The 21,729-nt window shown below is 46.9% G+C and overlaps 1 protein-coding gene across 1 annotated transcript; it reads right to left on the bottom strand.

Annotated features, from left to right (window-relative positions):
- Positions 1–14,617: 14,617 nt before the first annotated feature.
- Positions 14,618–21,710, bottom strand: LOC102087702 (histone H3.3A). Its single transcript, XM_065058611.1, has 4 exons — positions 21,556–21,710; positions 19,964–20,118; positions 17,864–18,017; positions 14,618–15,265 (listed from the first exon to the last, which is right to left on the bottom strand). The coding sequence occupies exons 2-4, from the start codon at positions 20,089–20,091 to the stop codon at positions 15,137–15,139; spliced, it is 411 nt and encodes a 136-aa protein (XP_064914683.1). The 5' UTR covers positions 20,092–20,118; positions 21,556–21,710; the 3' UTR covers positions 14,618–15,136.
- Positions 21,711–21,729: the final 19 nt, after the last annotated feature.

The following is a 21,729-nucleotide window of genomic DNA, read 5'->3' as shown; positions in this document are numbered from 1 at the left end:
AGCAGCCAAGTGACCATCACTCCTGTGACACTCAGACTCTGCCTGGTGCAGCCCTGAGATGGTTTTTACTGTGAGCATCCCACTGTGGTGACCATTGTGCTGCTGAGGAAAGGAAGGTTTTCCTTATGAAGCACATGGATTAAAGTGGTTCTGCTCCGTCATGGATTTATTCTGGAGCAGCTTGAAAAGGGCACTACTGCCCTTCCCTTTTCTTGCATGAAATATCTGGAATTTACCAGATTGCTGCATGGTTGCTCTGCGTTCCAGGTAGCCATTAGCTATAATTTTGACCAATGTCTTTCTTGTACCTACTTAGATGTCATTTGTGCAGTTAAAGCAGCTTAAATAGGAACATTAGGGGTTATTTTAACAAGTGAAGGCAAGGGGGTGATTAACCTGGCAAGAGGAAGGTTGACCTCTTAGCTGGGGCACAACATCTCGCTCTGCTCCTCACCCCTCAGATGAACCAGAGCAAGCCACCTCATCTTAACTGTGTCCAGCCCAGGTAGAGTGGTATTTATACACTCCCCAATTAACTAGAGCACATTTACACATCAATTAGCTCTTGCTTTGGGCCTAGAAATCCCTGTTATATTAATGATGCTAACAAAATCTCTCTGTCAATGGGACATTTCCCTGCTGATGATTCCTGCATGTGAAGGCAAAGGTGTCTGTATGGATGAGAAAACAGAACCAAGAGGGCTCAGCTCATCCTTAGGGCTGTATTTCTGCCACAGATATGCTGTGTAACCCTGGAGAATAATAATAACAAAGACAATAATAAGCCTATCACACAGGGAAGTTATGAAAAATTGAGCTGCTCCTGTAAGAAATAAAGGAGAGTAGTTTGAAGGAGGGTTATAGCAGCCAGCTCAGGTGTGACACAGAATATGCTTCCAACATATTCTTTCAGTGTTTCTTCGGTGGGTCTAAAGCATCCTTTTAGCCCTTTCCATCTCTGCAGCTGGAACCAACTTCACACATGCTCAAATATCCTGGGAGGCAGCATCCCTGCAATCCAGTCAGCAGCTCCAGAACAGCTGTTAACGCCAAATTTGCAGCTTGGCGTCACAAACACAGGTTTGCAAGGGCATCATTGGCTGTCAGGAAGAGAAAATCATCCTCTTCTCCTTTTCTTCTCTTTTCTACCAGCTTGAACTGATGCCTAGATACCGAACGTCTGCTTAACGTACCAGTCAAGCAGAGACATGCCCTCCTCCTTGTTTATTGCAGAGCCACGGTTGCAGAAGGCCGAGGTTTGATGTATAGCCTGGAGATATGCACGTGGCTCCAGCTTCCTAGACAGAGCTGCACTGGGGCAGCATCCACCAAATAATTAAAACCATCTGACAGCATTTGTCCTCCAGTGGCACCACAGAGCCGGGTGGCTGCTGCCTGCCCCACCTGGGGTTAACCTTGGTTTTCCAAAATCAAAGCCCCGAATCACCCAGGTACGAGGAGATTTACTGATCGCAATGGAGATACAGTAGAAGACAGCAGTACTGAGTTAATTTAGCAAAGTGTAGGGATAAATAGATTGCTGCCTTGCTTTAAACCTTGACAACAGAAAGTAAACAGCTCATCGCATGCTAATTTCCCAGGAGAATCAATTAAAAAATGTATTTTTAACCTGTCGTGGTTTTGGCTGGGATGGAGTTAATTTTCTTCCTAGCAGCTAGTATAGTGCTGTGGTTTGGATTTATAATGAGAATAATGTTGATAACACACTGAAGTTTTAGTTGTTACTCAGTAGTCAAGGAGCTTTCAGCTTCTCACCCTGTGCCAGGTGCACAAGGAGCTGGGAGGGGGCATAACCAGGATATCTGACCAAAGGGATATTCCATACCATATGACCTCATGCTCAGCGTATAAGCTGGGGGAAGAAGGGGCATTCACAGTGATACTGTTTGTCTTCCTGAGTCACCCTTACGCGCGATGGGGCCCGGCTTTCCTGGAGATGGACGAACACCTGCCTGCCCATGGGCAGTAGCAAATGAAACCCTTGTTTTGCTTTGCTTGTGTGCACAGCTTTTGCTTTACCTATTAAACTGTCTTTACCTTAACCCATGAGGTTTACCTTTTTTTTTTTCTCCCCCCACTTTTCTCCCCTATCTTACCTGGGAGGGATGGGCAAAGGGCTGTGTGGTGCTTAGCTGCCTGCTGGTTTAAACCCCAACAATATCACAATCTTCCATCATCATTGGCTGACTGCAGTCACAAAGTGCAGCCAAAATTCTCAGCCAAATATGTTGGTTCCTCTTAAACAAACAAAAAACTAAACGCATTTTGACTGCTGACACTGGCACTGAGTAGCCCTGTACCCAACAGAGACACAGGAACCAACATGGATGACACCAAGGACAGGTCTAGTGCCAAAAGAACATTAAGACAGTTTTTTAAATCAAATATGCTTATTTAGCTGTCTTTAAATAGCGTCAATGTATTTCCCACTGTATGAATCCTGTGAGCAACGTAATACTATCATTATTAAAATCTAGGCTGTCATTTAAAGCAAGGTGTTCAGCAAGGTTGCTGAAAGCAGATTTCCATCAGCAAGAGCACACTCCTATCTGAGCTGCCCAGGAGAGACCTTCCCTACGGTCCCACCTGGATTCCCGCTCTGCAAACAGCAAAGTATCTATTCCAGCTTTCACAGGACCTGTAATAGGAGAGGAGGCGTGTCTTGGGGGCTAAACCCCTCATCTCCAGCATAAATCTCACATAGTGGTTGGTGGCTCTTTGGAGCACCTTGAAAACAGTAACGGCCCTCCCAGCACTGCTGCAAAGGCAGAAAAGTGGCCACCTCATTTTTAGGAGAGAAAAGGGAAATCCAGAAGTGATGTAACTTGCCCAAAGCTGTTGAGAAAGTCATTCTCGGAGCAAGACTGGGAAGGGAAAGCCTGCTCCCAGGCTCAAGGGCGAGTTTGGGTGCCTGCCTCCCCACAGCTGACCGCATTTCAGGGCAGCTCTTCCCCATCCTCATCTTCTGCTTGTCTGCATCTCTGCCACACTTCTGCTCCATCCTGTGGTTTGTTGTAATTGATTCTGGGCTTATTTGATACAGAAATGCTTCCAACACACTCCTCCTCAACCCACGAAGCACCAGTCACGACTGTGGCATTGCATAAGTACTGATGGGTAGAGGCTTAATTTTCTTTTGGCTGCCTTCTTGCCAAAGCTACAGTTCAGCATCTTACTAAGTGTCACCCAGGAGATAAGGTTGGGCACCGTGGTCCAGCAGCTCCCAGCATCCATGGAATCTAGCAGCAGGTACCATGTGCATCTTCACAATATTAAAAGCAGCAGCGTCTCAGGACCAACATACCATAATTAAACCAACTGGAGAAGTGATTAGTGCCAGGCTACATCCTGAGTTTGACAGAAGCACTGTGATGCTAAATAAAGGTGGTTCTAAACAGTGCCAAACAGCTTACTGTGGCCCTTGTCTGGTCCCTCTTTCTTTACCTTGTTTAATAGCTCCAGACAGCATCCCATATTTCTCCCTCCTGGTAGAGCCTGCCTAAGCTGTTCTCAGGAAGAAGAGCAGTTCGGATGCTGTGGGGAGAAAGGTTTAAAGAAAATTAAGTAGAAAAACACTGATGTAAAACAGGATTTTAGAGCTCAGCAATCACAAACATGGTTCACATCCTCCCATGCTATTTCCCACTACTCGGAAGGTGATGTTTTTACACTGTGTAAGCTGCAGGTGGACTTGCCTTGGTCACCTGCAGTTGTGAGACCTCCACGGGCCATTCCCTCATCCAGCCCACAGGAGTAGCCATCAGCCAAGTGCTCAGCAACAGGATGCCAGTGTGGCCACTGGAAGGGTTTGGGGGACCATTTTCTGTGACCCTGGAGCCCTGGGACAAAGCTGACTGCAGACAGGCTCTCAACAAGGCAGGAATGGGACAGGACCATGTTCAGCTGGACCTCACAGCCAGCACATGCATCTTACATTGAGGGTGGCCTCTAGTTTTTGCTTGGTATCATCTTAGCCAGGCTGACTGGAGATGAGGCTCTTCCACTGGTGAAGTATGGAGAAGGTGGTTTCAGCTTTGTGTTGCACTTTTCTGGAAGCCCAGAACTAGAACACTTTTTCTACCAATTTTAACCTTTTTTTTACATGACAAAAACCATTTGCGCAGAGCCAGCAGCTTAACAGCACTGCCTTCCCCACACCTGTATGGGACAGGGACATGGAGTCAGAGGGAGAAATGACATTTACTTGCACAAGCTGCAGCCTGGGGATGGATATGCATACTCCTCAAACTAGAAGAGGAAAGCCCAGGTAGTTGTCCTGATCCCGAAGTGGAGCCATCTTCATCCATCTGGCAGTAAAAACCACAACCACCCAACAAAACCTTTGCTGGCATGAGGAGAAACCACACTTTTGCATGGCACCAAATCAACCCATGAGGCTGATGAAACTGGATATTTGCTCTGTCACCAGCCTTACCATAGCCCATTCCTCACCTTCCTTCACACCGGCTCTGCAGGCTGGAACCTGAGGCACACACCTCGACTGAGAGCTGCTCTGCAGGGCACATGCCGGAGCATAGATAGGATGGCAGCGTCTTAGAGGAATGAGTATATAATCTCACGAAAGATACCCAAAAGAGAGGTCATCACTAGGTCTGCGTTGTGCCCACCTCAAAACTGCAAAGGCAGCTCCTGGAGGAGGAGAGGGCAGGAGAAAGGCCAGACAGGGCATGTTCACATACACGATGGAGAGAAATCACAGTTCTCTCTGTTGCGGCACATCACATCCCCTAAAGATAGTGCCTGGGCTGGCCCCTGCAGGCTTTAGCCTGAGTAATAGTAATAAGCTCCATAGTTCTGTTAGTGCCATTTTAATAGCTGTACCTCTACAAAATATCTCTTCTTTCTGAAGAATCTGCTTAACTTTTGCTCCTTTAAAAAAATAACCCAAACAGACCAGACAACATTAACAAGTAAAGTTACCCTTACCAGCTCTCCAGAGGAAAAAAAAAAAAAGTAAAATATGTATACATAGATATATAAACTAGCAGCATCCTTCTGTCATAGTACTCCATTCCTCTCACCTTGTGATTTTGCTGTGAGGTTGGGGAGATGCTTTTTAATATGCTCAAATATATATTATTATTTAAGCATATAAAAAGCATCTGCCCATCCTCAAAAGCTTAAATAATATGTATTGTTTATTTTATATACAAAGAACTAATAATATGTATTTATAATAGTACATCTATAATAAATAATGCATATTGTTATTTAAACATATTTAAAACATCTGCCCAAACTCATACTGAAGTCAGAGGGCGAGGGGAATCAAGTAGTCTGAGGGAAGGACATGTTCAGCTGCAGAGGACATGGTATTGGCCTGACAAGTCTCTGCAGCAGCTGTGGCACCTGCAGAAATAAGCTGTATCTTTCCTGTCAGGTTGCTCAGAGCCCCGTCCATCCTGGCCTGGAATGTCTCCAGGGACAGGGCATCTACCACCTCTCTGGGCAACCTGGGCCAGTGTTTCACCACCTTCAGTGTAAAAAAGTCTCTTCCTCATGTCTAGTCTGAATCTCCCCTCCTTTAGTTTAAAACCGTCACCCCTTGTCCTGTTGTAACAGGCCCTGCTAAAAAGTCTGTCCCCATCTTTCTTACAAGCCCCTTTTAAACACTGAAAGGCCACAATGAGGTCTCCCCAGAGCCTTCTCTTCTCCAGGCTGAACAACCCCAACTCTCTCAGCCTGTCCTCACAGCAGAGCTGTTCCAGCCGCTGATCATTTCTGTGACCCTAAAGAACTCTGTGCACAGGGAAACATGTACCCGCTGCTCTTTTCAGACAGGGTGTGCAGCAGTGTTGCTGTTTTACGGTGGGCAGGGAGCAGGAAGGTTGCAGATGCATTAGAGAGAGGCAGGGTGAAGTAGCACGGAAAGGAAGAAGCTTTAGAGCAGAATTTGAGTGACCCAGGTTTCCTGGTATTCAGGGACACAAGCTCACCACTGCCCACGCTGGCAGCACCTGCCCTGCCTGCACAGCCGCTGGGCAGGAGGGAGGTCAGAGCAGCTTCAGGAACACCGTGCCAAGGTCACCAGCCCCCAGGTATTAGCATCATATTTTACAGGGTCTCCTCTATTTCAGGTAACTGAGACCAGGGGGAGGAATTTGGTGCTGAGAGCAGCAGGCAGCGGGGCCAGAGCAGCCCCTCGGCAGGGAGCAGATGTGTTTCTCTGGAGCTGTTACACCCCGGCCTCATGATGCTCGCGGGTGCAGTAGAGCCGCTATCTGCACACATAGCCAGATTTTTTTACATTACAGATAGCAGCTGCTGTGTGGTGCTCTCTGCTAGCAATAGCCACGATAGCTTAAAAATAGATTACTGTGCTGTTGTGAACTTGAATGCTACCCTGTTAGTGTTTATTTTATTAATTTATTGAATAAACACTATCGAGGTTATACTGTCTGTGGCTTTGGCTTCTTTTTTCCACAGCTTTCGAAGCAATTGCTTTCCTGAAAGCAAATGGTCCATTTAGTTGGAGAATCTATAAGGCAGAAATGAGATCAGATTCCTGAACAGATGTGCCCTCCTCTAGAGGGATTCAGTGTCTGCGAGGCTTCAAGCTGACACCAAGCAGAAAACATCTCTTAACTTCACTATCTGAGCTGTGCAGCAGATCTGGTGGTTGTATCAAAGAGTCAGCTCCATAACTTCAAAACAAGGGCAAGCACCCACCAATTTAAAGCCAGGGTGTCAAATTCATTTTCACTGGAGGCCACATCAGCCTCACGGTTGTCTTTAAAGGGCCAAATGTAATTTTAGGATTGTATAAATGTAGGAGTAGTTACATTTATACAATCCTAAAATTACATTCAGCTCTTGGAGGCAACCACAAGGCTGATGTGGCCCCCAGTGGAAATTAGTTTGACACCCCAATTTAAAGCATTTCTTGTACCAGGGAATAGAAGGAAGGAAGAATGCTTTTGTTATGGGGATGGGGGTGGCTCCACCAAAAAACCTAACCCCAATTCACTAAAAGAAAATTAGTCCCTCTTCCTCAACAAGTCTGGCAAAGAAATATCCTTTTGCTCATTTTTTTGTACACATAGACCCAAAGAGAGAGAGACAACAACAACTATTGTGGGCCCACCCATCATGTAACACAGTCCCTTGGTTGGTGCTTTGCCTCTCAGGAAACACCTGAGCCCCCTCCCAGCCCAGGCCAAGTCAGCAGCAAGGCTCAACCCCTTGGTGTCAGTTCAGCAACTACTACAAGGCTTAGAATCATAGAATCATTTTGGTTGGAAGAGACCCTTAAGTCCAACCATAACCTAACACTGGCACTAAACCATGTCCCTAAGAACCTCATCTACATATCTTCTGAACACCTCCAGGGATGATGACTCCACCACTTCCCTGGGCAGCCTGTTCCAATGCCTGACAACCCTTTCCATGAAAAAATTTTTCCTAATATCCAATCTGAACCTCACCTGGAGCAACTTGAGGCCATTTCCTCTTAGCACTGCTAACCACAGCTCAAGTCATGCCCTAGGAACACAGCAAAGCCCTGCTGACCCAGCTGGCCTCAACTGTGCTAGTCATATCCTGAAAGACCATGTGTGCATCCATGGCAGTATCCCTCCAGCCAACACATGGTCTTTCCCGTTGTTCAGGTCTGGCTGGTGAGGTCCCAGCTTTCACCCTGTCCTCCTGGGAGAGGAGTCCTGGCATCAGCCTGGCAACCCCTGTGCTCCCTACACCTGCCCATACACCCAGGCCAGCCCAGCCGTAGAGGCATCCCCTCCCCTACTCATCTTCTCAGCCCCATGTCCTCAGCAGGGTGCAGATGAAAGGAGGCACAAAGAAAAAGCCATCATCCACTTGCCCGTGGAGACAGCCCCTCTGGGCAAAGCACATCAGCGAGCCAGCACATGGAAGCTCACGTCGCTGCTGCCAATTCCCTACCCGCTCTGAGGCTAAGCCGGAGCCTGAGGTCTCAGGGCCATGTACGCCTCAGCCTGGCAACTCTCCCGTGCCTTGGATTAGCAGGCACGGAGACCGTTTGAAGTCGCTCCAGCCTTTAGATGTAGGGACACACAGCTCCTCAGCGGAAACCGGTCCTGGGGATGCACCCAGCTGGGATGCCCATCCTGCCTTCCACAGCTCGTGCTGATGCTCCTCACGGCCAGCATCCACGTCCATGTGTTCACCTGGCCGCCTTCCCACCCCCCGCCGGCTCAACAGGGCCTCAGCTGCCAGGCAGTGATGCAGTGATGCATTCAGAGAGGAGGCCTGAGCAGGACTGCAAATACCATTTCTTCGGCCTTCCTCCTCCTCCAGTGCAGGGGAGAGAACGGAGCATCTCTCACCTGATGGCTACTATGCCATCTCAGCCTGTCCTCTCCTCAAAGCAGCCCACAAGGTAAAGGTAGAAGAGATAATCCTCACCCACTTCAACAGGCACTAAGGAAAACTCAAAAAATAGTTGAACTTGCAAAATCTCTCACAAACCTAGGTTGGCAGGAGAGGAGATCAACTAGGTTAATTATTCATGAGCAAAGCATGGTGGGGGCAAACCCAAGGGTTAGCATTTATCACTGAGCCACATGGAATTAGCTCACAGTTGCTGCAGGATGTATACACAATAGATGTTTTCCAGTTGGGCTGTACTCGGGACGCTTCCATGAAACAGGCATATGCATAAAGGCAAACATCATGAAATGAGGAGCTCAGGGCAGGCTGCTGTCAATGTAGGGGGACAAGAACTCTCAGTCCTCACACCGCCATGAGACACAAGTGGTTTCTAGAGCCATAGGGATGGTTTTTTCTCTTTTTCAGAGCTTTTTTTTTCTTTTACTTAAACCTTTCTGACTTCAGAGGCTTCTAGTGACATAAAGCACTCCTGCTGCTAGAGACCCTGTACAAGGCAGGGATGCTGCTGACAGGGGACAACACATCAGAGAATACATGCACACACCTCAAGCCACGTATAAGCCTAAAAACACGTTATCAAGAGAGATGGACAGAAAACTAGGCTTATTTCCCACTCAAGGGCAACTACAATGCCATCTTGAAGAGCACACGCTGTACCTGCCTTTGATCCCAACCTCATATTTTGTGGGATATCACGCAGGTGACTGGATCTTCAGAATTACTGCTGCAAAGGGACAGTAAGCACCAGCACCAAAGAAAAAGCAGAAAGCTTCTACTTAGGCTTGCTGCAAATGAGAGAATTCCTAAGCCTCAGCATTTTGCAGCCATTTATCACAGACAATACTCTTCATTTTAAATAAATAATTTCTTGTATATTTATTTAGTTGGGATCACGTAATAGGCAATATTCACAGGGATGACAGGCAGGAGGCAATCAAAACGCCCCTCGTACAGCCACAATTCATGCTGTCCTTCCCCATTTATTCAGAAGTATTCCATCACTGATAGGCATACACAGAATATTCCTGGATAAAGAAAAGGTGGTACCTATTCTCCTACAAGGATAAGGTTTGTTGGGGCTTTTTTTTTTAATTAGTATTATTATTTTGAATTTTATTAAAATTCCCATGCCTGGGCCAGGAAGATAAGAAGGGGTGGTACAAACCAGGAAAAAAAGAAAACAGAACACACACACACCACAAACAAGCCACCAGCTGCCTCTGCAACAACACCTAGAAACCAACTTTCTATGCAGGAAGTCGCTCTGAAATACATCACAACTTCTGTCCAGTCAGAAGTGAGAGAGTCCAGCTGCGAAGTCCTTACCTGCATGTCTCTCCTTGATCCTACTTCTTCATTCGTAGCCCCTGAAATGTCACCAACTTGTCTCACCTGGAGTAGGTACTTTGTCATATGCCACAACTTCTGGCCCAACTTACTGTATTCTCACCCGTGCAGCAGGGGAGTGATGCATTTTGAATAATGAGACCAGGCAATAACGGGGGGTCTGCTCCCCCAACCAGGCAATCACTGCTTGAAATATAACCCTCAAAAGAGGGCTCGTGCTGTGCTGAGGTATGTTTCCACGACATATGTAAAAAGTAATAAATTGTTATAGTTTGTGGGTGGTTTTTGAGACCAATTTCTTGTCTTAATCGCCTGTGTGACAGTAACTCTCCTGAACAGAAACCAGACAGTCCCTTCGTGCTCCCTAGAGACATTTTTTGTGCACACAGCCTTTTACAGCAAGTTTTTACCCTCTGCTACATGCACTGCTAACATGCTTTAAATTTGAAAAGACACGACAAACTGGATTAGGTACCATGTGATGAAATTCCGTAGCTTACATTAAGCAGATCAGTTTATGCAGTTATAACAGTCCTTTTCGTCTTTTGTTCTATTAGTAGATGTAGTGTTTTTCACACACTTGAGCTTTTTTTTAACATATCATCCAGGTCAGAAGATAAATCCTTCACAGAATTTATATATTAGTTAACTTTCTATTCAGCAAGTTACTTTTCTAAACAAAATCTGAACTGCTGAGTTTAAGCTCCACATTAGTCAAGCTCTCAAGAACTACCAATTGAATTTGATACAACCACACAAGAGAGACAATCTTGTGTCTGAAGTTGTTATTAATTTTTGCCTCTGCTAGGCAAGCTTGCTTTTTGTGTTGCTAATACAAAGCTTCCAACTTCAGGAAAAATAAGGCTATGCATTTACTCTTGAGAGAACAGCAAGTAAATACAGGTGTTAAAATACACATCTAAAACAGAGACCTAAAGAATAGTTTATTGCATACATGTTATGAAGGACTTCACAAAATAATTCAGAGATTGAAACGTGGAGATACATGCAACAATATGCCTTAAACAAATGCTAAGCCTTTGCATATGTGTGCCCCTAACAAGTAAAGAGCCACATCACGTCCATCCCACCAGCCAGTACAGCTAAACTCCTCCCCAGGAAGGTGTCCACATGAACACAACTTATTTCTAGCATTGAAAAAATCTCAGCTGCAACTGAATTACCAAAGGCACTATTTTAGTTCAGCCTACCTTTTTCTTTGTTTGTTTTTAGTGGTGAAAGAGGAACCTGAAGCCATTTCTTCCAAAGAATGAGAATGCTTTAAATCGGTATTACATCTCCCTCACATGTAAAACTTTATTTTTCCAGAGAATGCAGCACATGTGATTTAAGCAGATTTCTTCTTCTGTCACTGTTAAGTTAGCCCACATTCAAGTTTGATGGTATTCTCTTTCCCTACAACTCCCAAATACCACAAGTTAATAGGAATTTACATTTTTAACTATTATAATTTCTTCAACATAGGGCAACTCTAGATACTAAGAATCTTGTAAGACTAAACAGTGCTTGCAAAACTGACTGAGGAAAGGTGTGCTTCTCAAAAACAAAAAAACGTTATTTCAAATCCATTAATATTTGTTTGCCAATAGTTTCCTCAAATTTTCTCTCACCCAACAAGCAGGCATACACAGTTCTGAGGACCACCCCTTGCTTTATCAAAAGAACATTTGGGATGACAAGAGCAAGACAATGTTGCAGTGGATTGCCCTCCCGTAGGCCAGCTAAGTCCCCAGGACTCATTTCCCCACCTGTCAGCTCCACAGGCAGCAGCCCAGGAGAGCAAGACGAGCTGCAATACCTGCTTGGTAAACCTCGGCACACTTGGGGCTACAGGCTGATGTTCCTCGTAGCCGATGCCCAACCCTGCACAGGCTAACAGGGCCACCAGCAGCTGCTGCTCGCTGCAAACAGCGTGACGGGCACGTGGCAACGTGTGAAATAGAGAACTACATCTATCAAAACACGGTTCTTCAGGTATTTTTAAAACACGCTGCTGCATGTAACTGGATCAGAACTATTTTGTCTGCCCTTCTTCACCCCAGGGAGCAGGAACCTGTAATCCTGAAGTGACCAAAGGAAGGGAACACCAGCATCTCAACATAAGCAGCTTAAAACTTAACTCCAAGTAACATGCTACAACCCACCTCCTCTAAAGATCCATGCGTGCCCCAACCGTGGATCTCCAGTGCTACACAGTCCTCCTGTCCCTCCACTGCTTCCCAAATGTTTTTGTAGGAATGCTACTACACAAGGAACAATGTTGATTAAACAGGAATTGTAGATGGTCTTGTTCCTCCTCCTCTGCAGCTTTTGTATTAACAACAATCCTCACCTTTTTATTTTGCTGTATCTGTATTGCAGAGCCTGTCTTTGAGAGACTCCAGGTGCAAGTGAATCACATAATGTCAGGGATTGGAAGGGACCTCAAAAGATCATCCAGTCCAATCCCCCTGCCAGAGCAGGAACACCCAGATGAGGTTACACAGGAAGGTGTTCAGGTGGGTTTTGAATGTCTGCAGAGAAGGAAACTGCACAACCCCCCTGGGCAGCCTGTTCCAGGGCTCTGGCACCCTCACTGAGAAGAAGTTTCTTCTCAAATTTAAGTGGAACTGTCACCTCTGGATGAGTTATACCAACAATACTTAAAGAGCTTCCAAAATCTGCTGGAAAAATTATAACCCCAGATAACTAAACTTTCAGCAACGTCACCTTTTGTACTCCCCTTCCTCCATTGACATTAAACGGCATCAGCTAAGAGACCCATCTGAAATGGGACTGACGTGTGATCATCCTGGCAGTTTAAAAAAAAACTAAAAAGTTTAACGAGAGCCGATGATGTAATTGTTCTTATTTTCGCATTGCTGCACAGTAAAGACAAAAAGATGGTGTACTCGGGGCAGGGGGCGAGAAAGCTGGAGATTTAGGCAACTCATTCCGCCCAACAGTGGAAAAGTCTGAAGAATGAAAACCCATCACACTTGGAAAAAAAAACAAAACACAAATGAGAAGTGGTATCATAAAGTTCCTCAGGAATAAAACCAAGACAACACGTGGAATCAATACAGACATGGAGAGGTGATCACTAACAGGATTCACACGGCATCTCTATGACAACTGTCACTGCCAACCCCCACAAAAAGGCAAAGCCCATCCCCAAGCTGCAGATGTGGCACTGCACACTTATACCTTGTCAGCCACGCGGATTCCTGACCCCCTCATCTTCCATTCTGAATTCTCCGGCCTCACAACAGTGTAACATTGTCAGTTAAACTGGGATGTTCCTCACCCCAGTTCTCTCTCTGAATAAAAAGAACTCAGTATTTGAGTACCAAAATCTCTATACTTGGTTTTCAAAACTTCAATTCCAGGTTATTAAACAAAAAAAATCCCACACAACAGCCTCATTACCTTTTCATGTAGGTGGCTGCAGCATTGTTGACTGATGCACGAAACAGAATTCTTAAGTAGAGGACAAAACAGGTAGCTAATTATATTGAAATGCATTTAGGGTTGTTATCAAGTAGACAAAAGCGACATATTAAATCAGTTAAGTCTCAGTTGCTCACGTTTTATATTTCTGTTGTTCTGGATGCTCCAAGACAATCTTCGTTAATTTTCAGTTGATAGCTATGAACCACTTGGCATCAAAAGGATGTGATCACATTTTGTCTAGCATTAGTTTTCTCTGTGACAAGACACTTCATTTAAATAGACTTCACTCCGCACAGCCCTGGCAGACAGCACTCATTACTAGGGCTGAGCAAGTTCTGAATAATGTGATTTATTCTGTAATTTTTGGCTCTCTGTTCAAGATACCAAAGCAGATAATACATCTCCATTAATCCTCTTTGGGAATCTTCAGACAAATCCACTCGCGTGTTTAGAGCTCACTCAGAACCCCTTGAAAGAAGCTGGTGGCAAATAAGCTCTGTATGGCTCTTAGCACAGGGGTGAAATCTGTTCACGGCCTACATATTTTCTTCTATGTAACTCATTTCATTACCTGCAAGAGCTACCACGTAAGCTACCTGCAAGTGCACCACGTAACTCGTTCCCAGACTGGTCCATCAAAATCCTCAACCAAGTTGCAGGTACAAAATTAAAACCAAGTTCTTATAGAACATACTTTCAGCAGTAAATCTATTCGCAAGAACTTTCATCAGCAATTGGGGAGGGAATACATACATATATTTTAAAAGTTTCAAATGTGTGCTCCTGTCTAAATACTGCCTCTATGAAGTATTATAACTAACAAAAACGGTACGGAAATGTCTTTTTGATTGAAGCATACAAACTGAAACCACAAGTGGACAAAGCTCTCAAACATGCTAGAGGGTGTGACTGAAACAGAAAGGTAGTCAACCAAAAATTTAACACCTACAAACTGAGAAGCCAGATAAGAGTGCAAAAGGGTGTGAAAAAATAAGAAAAAGAAAAAAGCACAAGTCCCAGAACACACCAAAAAACCCCCAAACCACCGCACCCCACCACTTATACCAAGCTAACAAACCATGAAAATCAGAAATGCTTCCAAATTCAGCACTAAGTTGAGTAAGAAAGGAATTTAAACGGCAACAAAACTGCTTTTTCTCAGCACTGTGGCTCAGTTAGAGAGCTCAGTCCAGCTCCAAACTCTACCTGGGGATATACTTACCAAACTTGCTTTCACATGGAACTGAGAAAAATTCTATACTCTTAAAAAACCCTCACATATACATCACTTCAGCCAAGGCAGTGTCCCCAGTGTTTCCCAGATCTGCTCTAAGTATTTAGGCCACATACTGAAGAGAAAAAGGGAAGACCCACATGTAATATTTAAAAATCAAGACTAACAGCAGGCATCATTTAATGTATTTTAATAGCAAACTTACAGGAACAGCACAGAAGACAGACAACATTAAAAACATGTACTTGCATGTAGGACAACTCAGTTAGAAAAGTATAGTGAATGGATGGAATCTACTGTATGATAAAAATGCTACAAACACCATTTAGTTGCCATTCATAAGAAATTTACTTGTTTAAAAAAATCCAAATGCTGGCATTGTCCAGAAAAATTTTGACAGGTTTTATTTATATTTTTTTTTATAAAGTTGAATTGTTGAAACTTTTTCACTGAGACTTTTTTTTTTTGACCGCATTGCTGTTTTTTTTTTGTCCCCTCGTTTATATTAAAAATCCACACACAAATGAAAATGGAAAAAAACTTGCCAATACCCAATTCTGTCCCCTATTTTTCCATTTGCAACCATATACTCAGGTACCTTTTAACCCCATGGAAAAAATATCTAACGTTCATTACTACCAATAACAGGAAGAAGATTTTGCTTCGAGAATGACAAACCCATCAGAGTGAAGTTTAGGCACGCTCTCCACGTATGCGGCGTGCTAGCTGGATATCTTTTGGCATGATTGTGACGCGTTTGGCATGGATAGCACACAGGTTGGTATCTTCAAACAGGCCAACCAAGTAGGCTTCACTTGCCTCCTAGTGTAGAAGAAAAGAGTTAAGAACACTTTCACTCTCTGAGCATTAGGAAAAAAACAATAGCAATAATTCAAGGTACAATGTAGCGTGGCACTAAGTTTAGGTTTTTATCTTTTTTACTCAAAAACATCAAGTTTTAGATTCTCACAGAATAAAAGCCTCCATTTTCTTATAAACCCCCCAATAACATTCCACATCAAAATTGTGTACTATTGCTATTTGGTGAAGACATCCTCCAGAACACAACTAAAGCGATATTTTGACAGGACCCTCACAAGATATGGGGTTCTCCTATCGGAAGTTTAATGTGCTTAGGAGCTTCTCTTTTTTAAAGGCTGGGTTGCACTGTTTGAGTGACTTGTCTGCTGCCTCTTCCAGAGTAAGAGCTGTGGAGCATTAGGGGAAAGCGGCAGGTGCCAGGGAAAAGAACAGCAGCTATTCCTTCACAACACCCAGATCGGGCACACACTCCTTGCCATAGGATACTGAAGAGGTGGCTTAATTCAAAAGTCAAAAATTAGCAGGAAAAAAAAGGTACTGAGAATAATTAGAAATAAGATAACAACTTCTTTAGCTCAGGAACACCCTGAATCACCAAGAACAGGACAGCAGCTTAAGAACTACAATCAGACACTACACTTGCTTCTTGCCTAAGCATCCCGTTTATTTGGGGCACACAGCACAGCCCCCCCCACGATCACAGAAGGTTCTCACCTGATGTCTGCGAGAACCATGGGCCCAGCACTTGCGAGGGTAAAGAACAAGTTCTGTCCCGGGAAAACCACCACCCTGACCACAGCATTTTCCCTGTTACTGAAGCACTGCAGACAGGATTCTGGGCTAGATAGATGCTCCACTGGACCTAATTATTCTTCTGGCTCACGTTAAGTCAGCTGCTATCAAGCCCAGCAACAGTAACCATTTATGCATTTTTGGGTTGGTATGGAATTCTAACAATTAACAATCTCCTAGGAAACATCAGACCAGCTCACAGACCAGGACACAGCATCTGGCTGGGGTGAGAAGGCAGGAGTGATGGGGCTCAGTTACGGAAAGGAGGTTGAGGTCCACCTTTCTAGAACACACGCAAGAGAACAGCTTGTGTGAACCATTTCTTTACCAGGAACCACAGAATCAACTTAACTAAGTTCAAAGTTCCTGTTTAAAAACGTAGAGCATTTAATACAAGGAAAGAAAAATATTTGCTACAAAAGATGAGGATTGCAGTATTAGTAATTCTTTTTGTATGCAGTAGAATATGGCTACCATAAACTCCCCTAACACAGTTTTCCTAAATCACTACATTAAAAGTCACACAAACAACATGGTACTACAGGGGTTAAAAGCTTCTTTTTGCAAATATGCAAGCAGGAAGCACTAGGAATTGTACATGAACAAGTTCTATGCCAACAACTCCTTAATGCACAACCACGAACATTCAAACCAGCACTCTGAAAATACATTAACTACTGACTAGACTTTAATAAGCAATTGCCGATCAAGACGCATAGGTAAACGTCAGGATTTAAGGCCCACCATGTTCATTCACAGTAGTGAAGACAGAATAACTAAAAGCAAAAGCAGCAACTTTGCGAATGCACAAAGCCAGCTTTTGAAGTTGAGCATCTGCTCAAGTTTATAGGATCTCATGGCATGTCTTGGCCCTTACCAAGTGGAAGTCATTAACTAAAAAGATCATTTTGCCTGCATATGAGATATTATACAATTACAGATAGGTTCTTGGACAATCTTTCAACAGCTAAAAGAAGAGTGAAGACCTATCTTTAATCAGGAGGTGTCTTTCTATCACAAGAGGAAAATGCTTCCATGATAAGAACAGAGTCTTGGAGGGGACTTAACTTAGATGCAGGAATCCGGGCCAGAAAGAGCACCCTTAATATACTCTAAATAAGTTATTCAACTATTATTTTCAAAACGTGTTTAGCACTAACTACATTACACAAAAGGACTTATTTTCCTAACTGCATTTAGATGTGGCCTGTCAAGCTGTTTTTCTTTAAGGAGCATTTGACGATATCAAGACCTGCATCCAGAAACACTAGAGCAAGTTTTGCACAACGCTTTCCTTTCCAACTGCATCGCTTTCAAAGGCAAAGCCTCTCACAAAGCTTGAGGACAGAGTAAACAGACTTATCTTAAGTGTCTTAATAAGATGTACTGTTCTGTCAAGTGCAACTATTCGAGGGGTAAGGGCTATTAAAAAAAAAAAAAATAAAATAGCAATCCCCACCTCCCAATTGCATTTATAGCCTTCATAAGGTGCTGCTGAACTGTCACTGCATTATTTTAGCCTATGGTATCTATAGGGCATCACCAGCTCCACCCTAAGCCAAGGGAAAGCTGAAGGGCACATCCCTCCGTATCAGCACCCCCATCCCCGGAGGGGCCACGCCCACCGCGGCAGCCCACCAATCAGAAGGAGCGGGGGCTAGCCCTGGAAACAGCCTGGCCAATGGGGGCGGGAGGCGGAGCCCTGCCTTACCTTCGGTCGGCAGGTTCCGGGGGGTGTCGCTGTGGCAGCGCTCGCAGCCCCGACCCCTTCCCGCCCCCGGACTCCCCGGCCCAGGGAAGGCTCACCTGCAAAGCACCGATGGCAGCGCTCTGGAAGCGCAGGTCTGTTTTGAAGTCCTGAGCAATTTCACGCACCAGGCGCTGGAAGGGAAGTTTCCGGATCAAAAGTTCGGTCGACTTTTGATAGCGCCGGATTTCACGGAGAGCCACGGTGCCTGGCCTTTTAAAATTAAACAATTAAAAAATAATTAGTATTCAAGACATAGTCCACATCACGTTAAAAAACACAGGCTCATAATCTAAACCAAACTAAGCACTGTACACGTGCAGTTTTTGCTAAGCACGTCCTGGTGTTTACACTACAAACCCAGTTTTGCTGGCAAAGGGTCACTGTTTTATCTCCACTGATGTGTGCAAAATTCGCCTGGCCCGGGCAGGGACCCCTCCAGCTGACAGCATGGCAGGAGCGGGCCCTCGGGCCACTGACTTTGCTATGAGAAGAGGCAACAGCCCACACTGGCCGACTGACACCAACACGTCTGTGTGTGGACGTGGCAAACCAGGGCACCACTGGGAGACGGCTGGTTCAGCAGCACCATGGGTGCTCTCCCTGTGATGAGCCTGACATCAAGCACAATTTTAAGGGGAATCTGGTTCTTCTTCCCCATTAACATAAGACACTGGCAATCACAGAATGTTAGGGATTGGTAGGGGCCTCAAAAGATCATCCAGTTCAATCCCCCTGCCAGAGCAGGAACACCCAGATGAGGTTACACAGGAAGGCGTCCAGGTGGGTTTTGAATGTCTCCAGAGAAGGAGACTCCACAACTGCCCTGGGCAGCCTGTTCCAGTGCTCTGGCACCCTCACTGAGAAGATGATTCTTCTCATATTTAAGTGGAACCTCCCGTGTTTCAGTTTATACCCATTACCCTTTGTCCTATCATTGGTTGTCACTGAGAAGAGCCTGGCTCCATCCTTGTGACACTCACACTTTACGTATTTATAAACATTAATGAGGTCTCCCCTCAGTCTCCTCCAAACTAAAGAGCCCCAGCTCCCTCAGCCTTTCCTCATAAGGGAGATGCTCCACTCCATCATCTTTGTGGCTCCACAGTGGACTGACTCTCTCAAGCAGTTTCCTGTCCTTCTTGAACTGAGGGGCCACAATATCCACAGAACTACCAGAATTTATATTCTGTGTTGTATTATCAGTAGAAAGTACCTAGTATATTTCCTTGTGTTAGTTTTGGTGTCAGAATGTACTTTTGCAGACACAAATTCCACCCATGAAATTAACACCACGTTTATTTCTGTGAAAACTTCGTATTTTCCTGCTCCAGCTTTATTACCTTTCTCCTGGACTATTAACTCCTCACACCTGCAGCAACAGACTTGTAGCTTAAGTTGGCTATTTCAAACCCGCTTCTCCTTCCCAATCCACTTTTTCCACACCACCCCCCCAAAGCAATACGTACAACTAGCCCAAGACCATCCTCCACGCTGAAGTACGGCTGCTACCACTCTGCACCGAGCAAGGACTGGAAAACACCTTTTTAAGGGGGCTGCCCAAAGAGACGTGTCCCCCTCCCAGCCCGGGCTGTGTCCCCCCGTGCCCCGAGGCCGGTACGTGGCCCTGCGTATCCGTGGAGACGCGGCGCCCTCTCGCGGCCCGTCACCTCCCCTGCAGGGCCACCGGAGCCGGAACGGCGCCGGGGACGGATCAAACCCCACAAGTACATTCAAATCCGCCGGTAACAATAAACTTCGCGCCGGCACAACCCTGCTGCAGTATTTAAATAACGTAAATATAAAATTTAAAAAAATAAATAAATAAAAATCGCGGATACATTGATTCGCGGGGTGTCGATTTTTTAGGTGCCTAACCAAAACGCCAAAAAAATGGTTAATAGTAAATACCGGGTCGATGCTCGTGCTGGACATTTATATTTTGGGGTTTTTTTCTTTTGTTTTGTTTTTTTTCAGCAGGTGGGGACCGAGGTGCGGAGCGGTGCCGGCGTGCGGCCCCGGGAGGTGGCGGCAGCGGAGGGAACGCGACACGGCGGAGAAGCTCCCCCCGCCCCCCCCGACCCGGCGGGGAGGTGGGGGGGGGGCTGGGGGTGCGCCCGGTACCGGCTCGGTGCCGCCTCTGCGCGGCGCTGCGTTACCTGTAGCGGTGCGGTTTCTTCACCCCACCAGTAGAGGGCGCGCTCTTGCGGGCGGCTTTGGTGGCCAGCTGCTTGCGGGGCGCCTTGCCGCCGGTGGACTTGCGGGCCGTCTGCTTGGTACGGGCCATGCTCCTGCCGACGTCGCTGCCTTACACCTGCCGGAGGGACGCGGGGGGGGGGCGGGGGAGAGAGGGACCGGCCGGTTCAGAGCGCGCCCCGCCGGTAACTGCCCCCCCGCGCCGCCCCGCAACGGCCGGGTGCCCCCGCGGTCCCCGCCGCCCCGCGCAAACCGTCCCTGCCCGCGAGCGCGGAACGGCGGGTCGAGCCGTTAGTCCCGGACTCGCGGCCGCCTAACGCCTCCCATCGCCGAGAAAAAAATAATAAAGAAAAAGAAATTAAACGTCTGCCGATCGCGGAATATTAAAATACAGCGTTTTTTACCCACGAATTCAATAGCGAGGCTGCGGCGGCTGAAGCCCAGCCAGCCGCCCCGCCAGCAAGCGCGGAGAGGCGGCTGTCACCTCCCCCCGCCGGCCGCCCGTCACCTGCGAACTGTTTGCAAATAGCGCCCGGCAAACCTCGGGGGGCCGGCGCCCGACCCGTCGCTGCCACCCGGTGAAAACCTCCTTTCCGAACCGCGGAGCGGGTGGGAGCGGAGGAGCAGCCCCCGCCGGGCTGCCCGGCCCTCGCCGCCGCCCGCCCGCGCTCTCCCTCCCACCGGCAACCGCAGGCAAACCGGCATTTACCGTACAAAAAGGGAAGGGTCCGGATCAAGTGCGAGAAAGCAACTAACTTTTTTTTTCTTTTTTTTTTTGGGGGGGTGGCTGGTTTTTGGGTGCCGTCTTTCTCTTTCTGTGCAACTGCTTCCCCAAAGCCGCCTCGCTCCCAAGCGCCTCTCACAGGCAAACTCATCTCCCAGACCCAGAACAAAATGGAAACAATCGCGAAATGCAGCCCTAGTCCTTTTGCAAAGGAGGAAAAAATAAATTGCAAAAAAATAACGCCAAAAACATCGCAAGGAACTCCAAACCATGTGGGTGCAGGCGAAGGGGGAGGCAGCGGAAAAGTTTGCAATCGAAAACCAAAAAATTGCGTTGGGTTTCGGTCGTTCCTTCGGCGAATTTCTTTCCCTTTTTATTGTTTTTTATGCAATAGGAAAAAAAATATGGTCGGTGACCAGAGAAAAGAGACAAGATGGTGAAGCTGAGCAACAACTGTGGGGAGCAGGGGAAGGAAGGCAGGAGAGTTACCCTGGGCTGGCGAGTGGCTCCTCTTTGCGGCCGCTTCCCAGCCCCGATCCGGGGGGATGTCGGGCTCAGGAGGCAGCTAAGGGGTCGGGGAAGCTTCTGGTGGGGGTTTGGAGCGGGGACGAGGGGAGTAGAGGGGGGCAACGACCGCGCGAAACGGGGCCGGGGGTACCGGCGGAGGGAGCCGCTCCGGCTGCGCCGGGAAGGCGGCGCGGGGAAGGGGACCCGGGCTGCCGCCTCCTCCCGAACCACCCCAAAAGTTTGTGAGGAGGCTCGGAGCAGGGCGCCGGGGCGCCGCCGGGGGTGGTGGGGTGCGGGGGGCGGCGGGCGCGGCGCCAGACTTACCCCGTCCGCTGGGCGAGCGCGGCTGCCGTGCGGGAGGGAGGGCGGGCGGGCGAGCGCAAGGAGGAGCCGGAGCTGCTGCTGCTGGCGGCGGCTCGAAGCACAATTGAAAGATGGCTGACTCGGGAGGGCCGGCCGCGCGCTCGGCCCCGCCCCCACCCGCCGCGCCCCGCCCCG

The sequence above is a fragment of the Columba livia genome, chromosome 3 (genome assembly GCF_036013475.1).
Source record: "Columba livia isolate bColLiv1 breed racing homer chromosome 3, bColLiv1.pat.W.v2, whole genome shotgun sequence".
Classification (NCBI taxonomy): Eukaryota; Metazoa; Chordata; class Aves; order Columbiformes; family Columbidae; genus Columba; species Columba livia.
The sequence above is the reverse complement of the archived record's forward strand: the minus strand, read 5'-3'. Positions and strand labels throughout refer to the sequence as shown.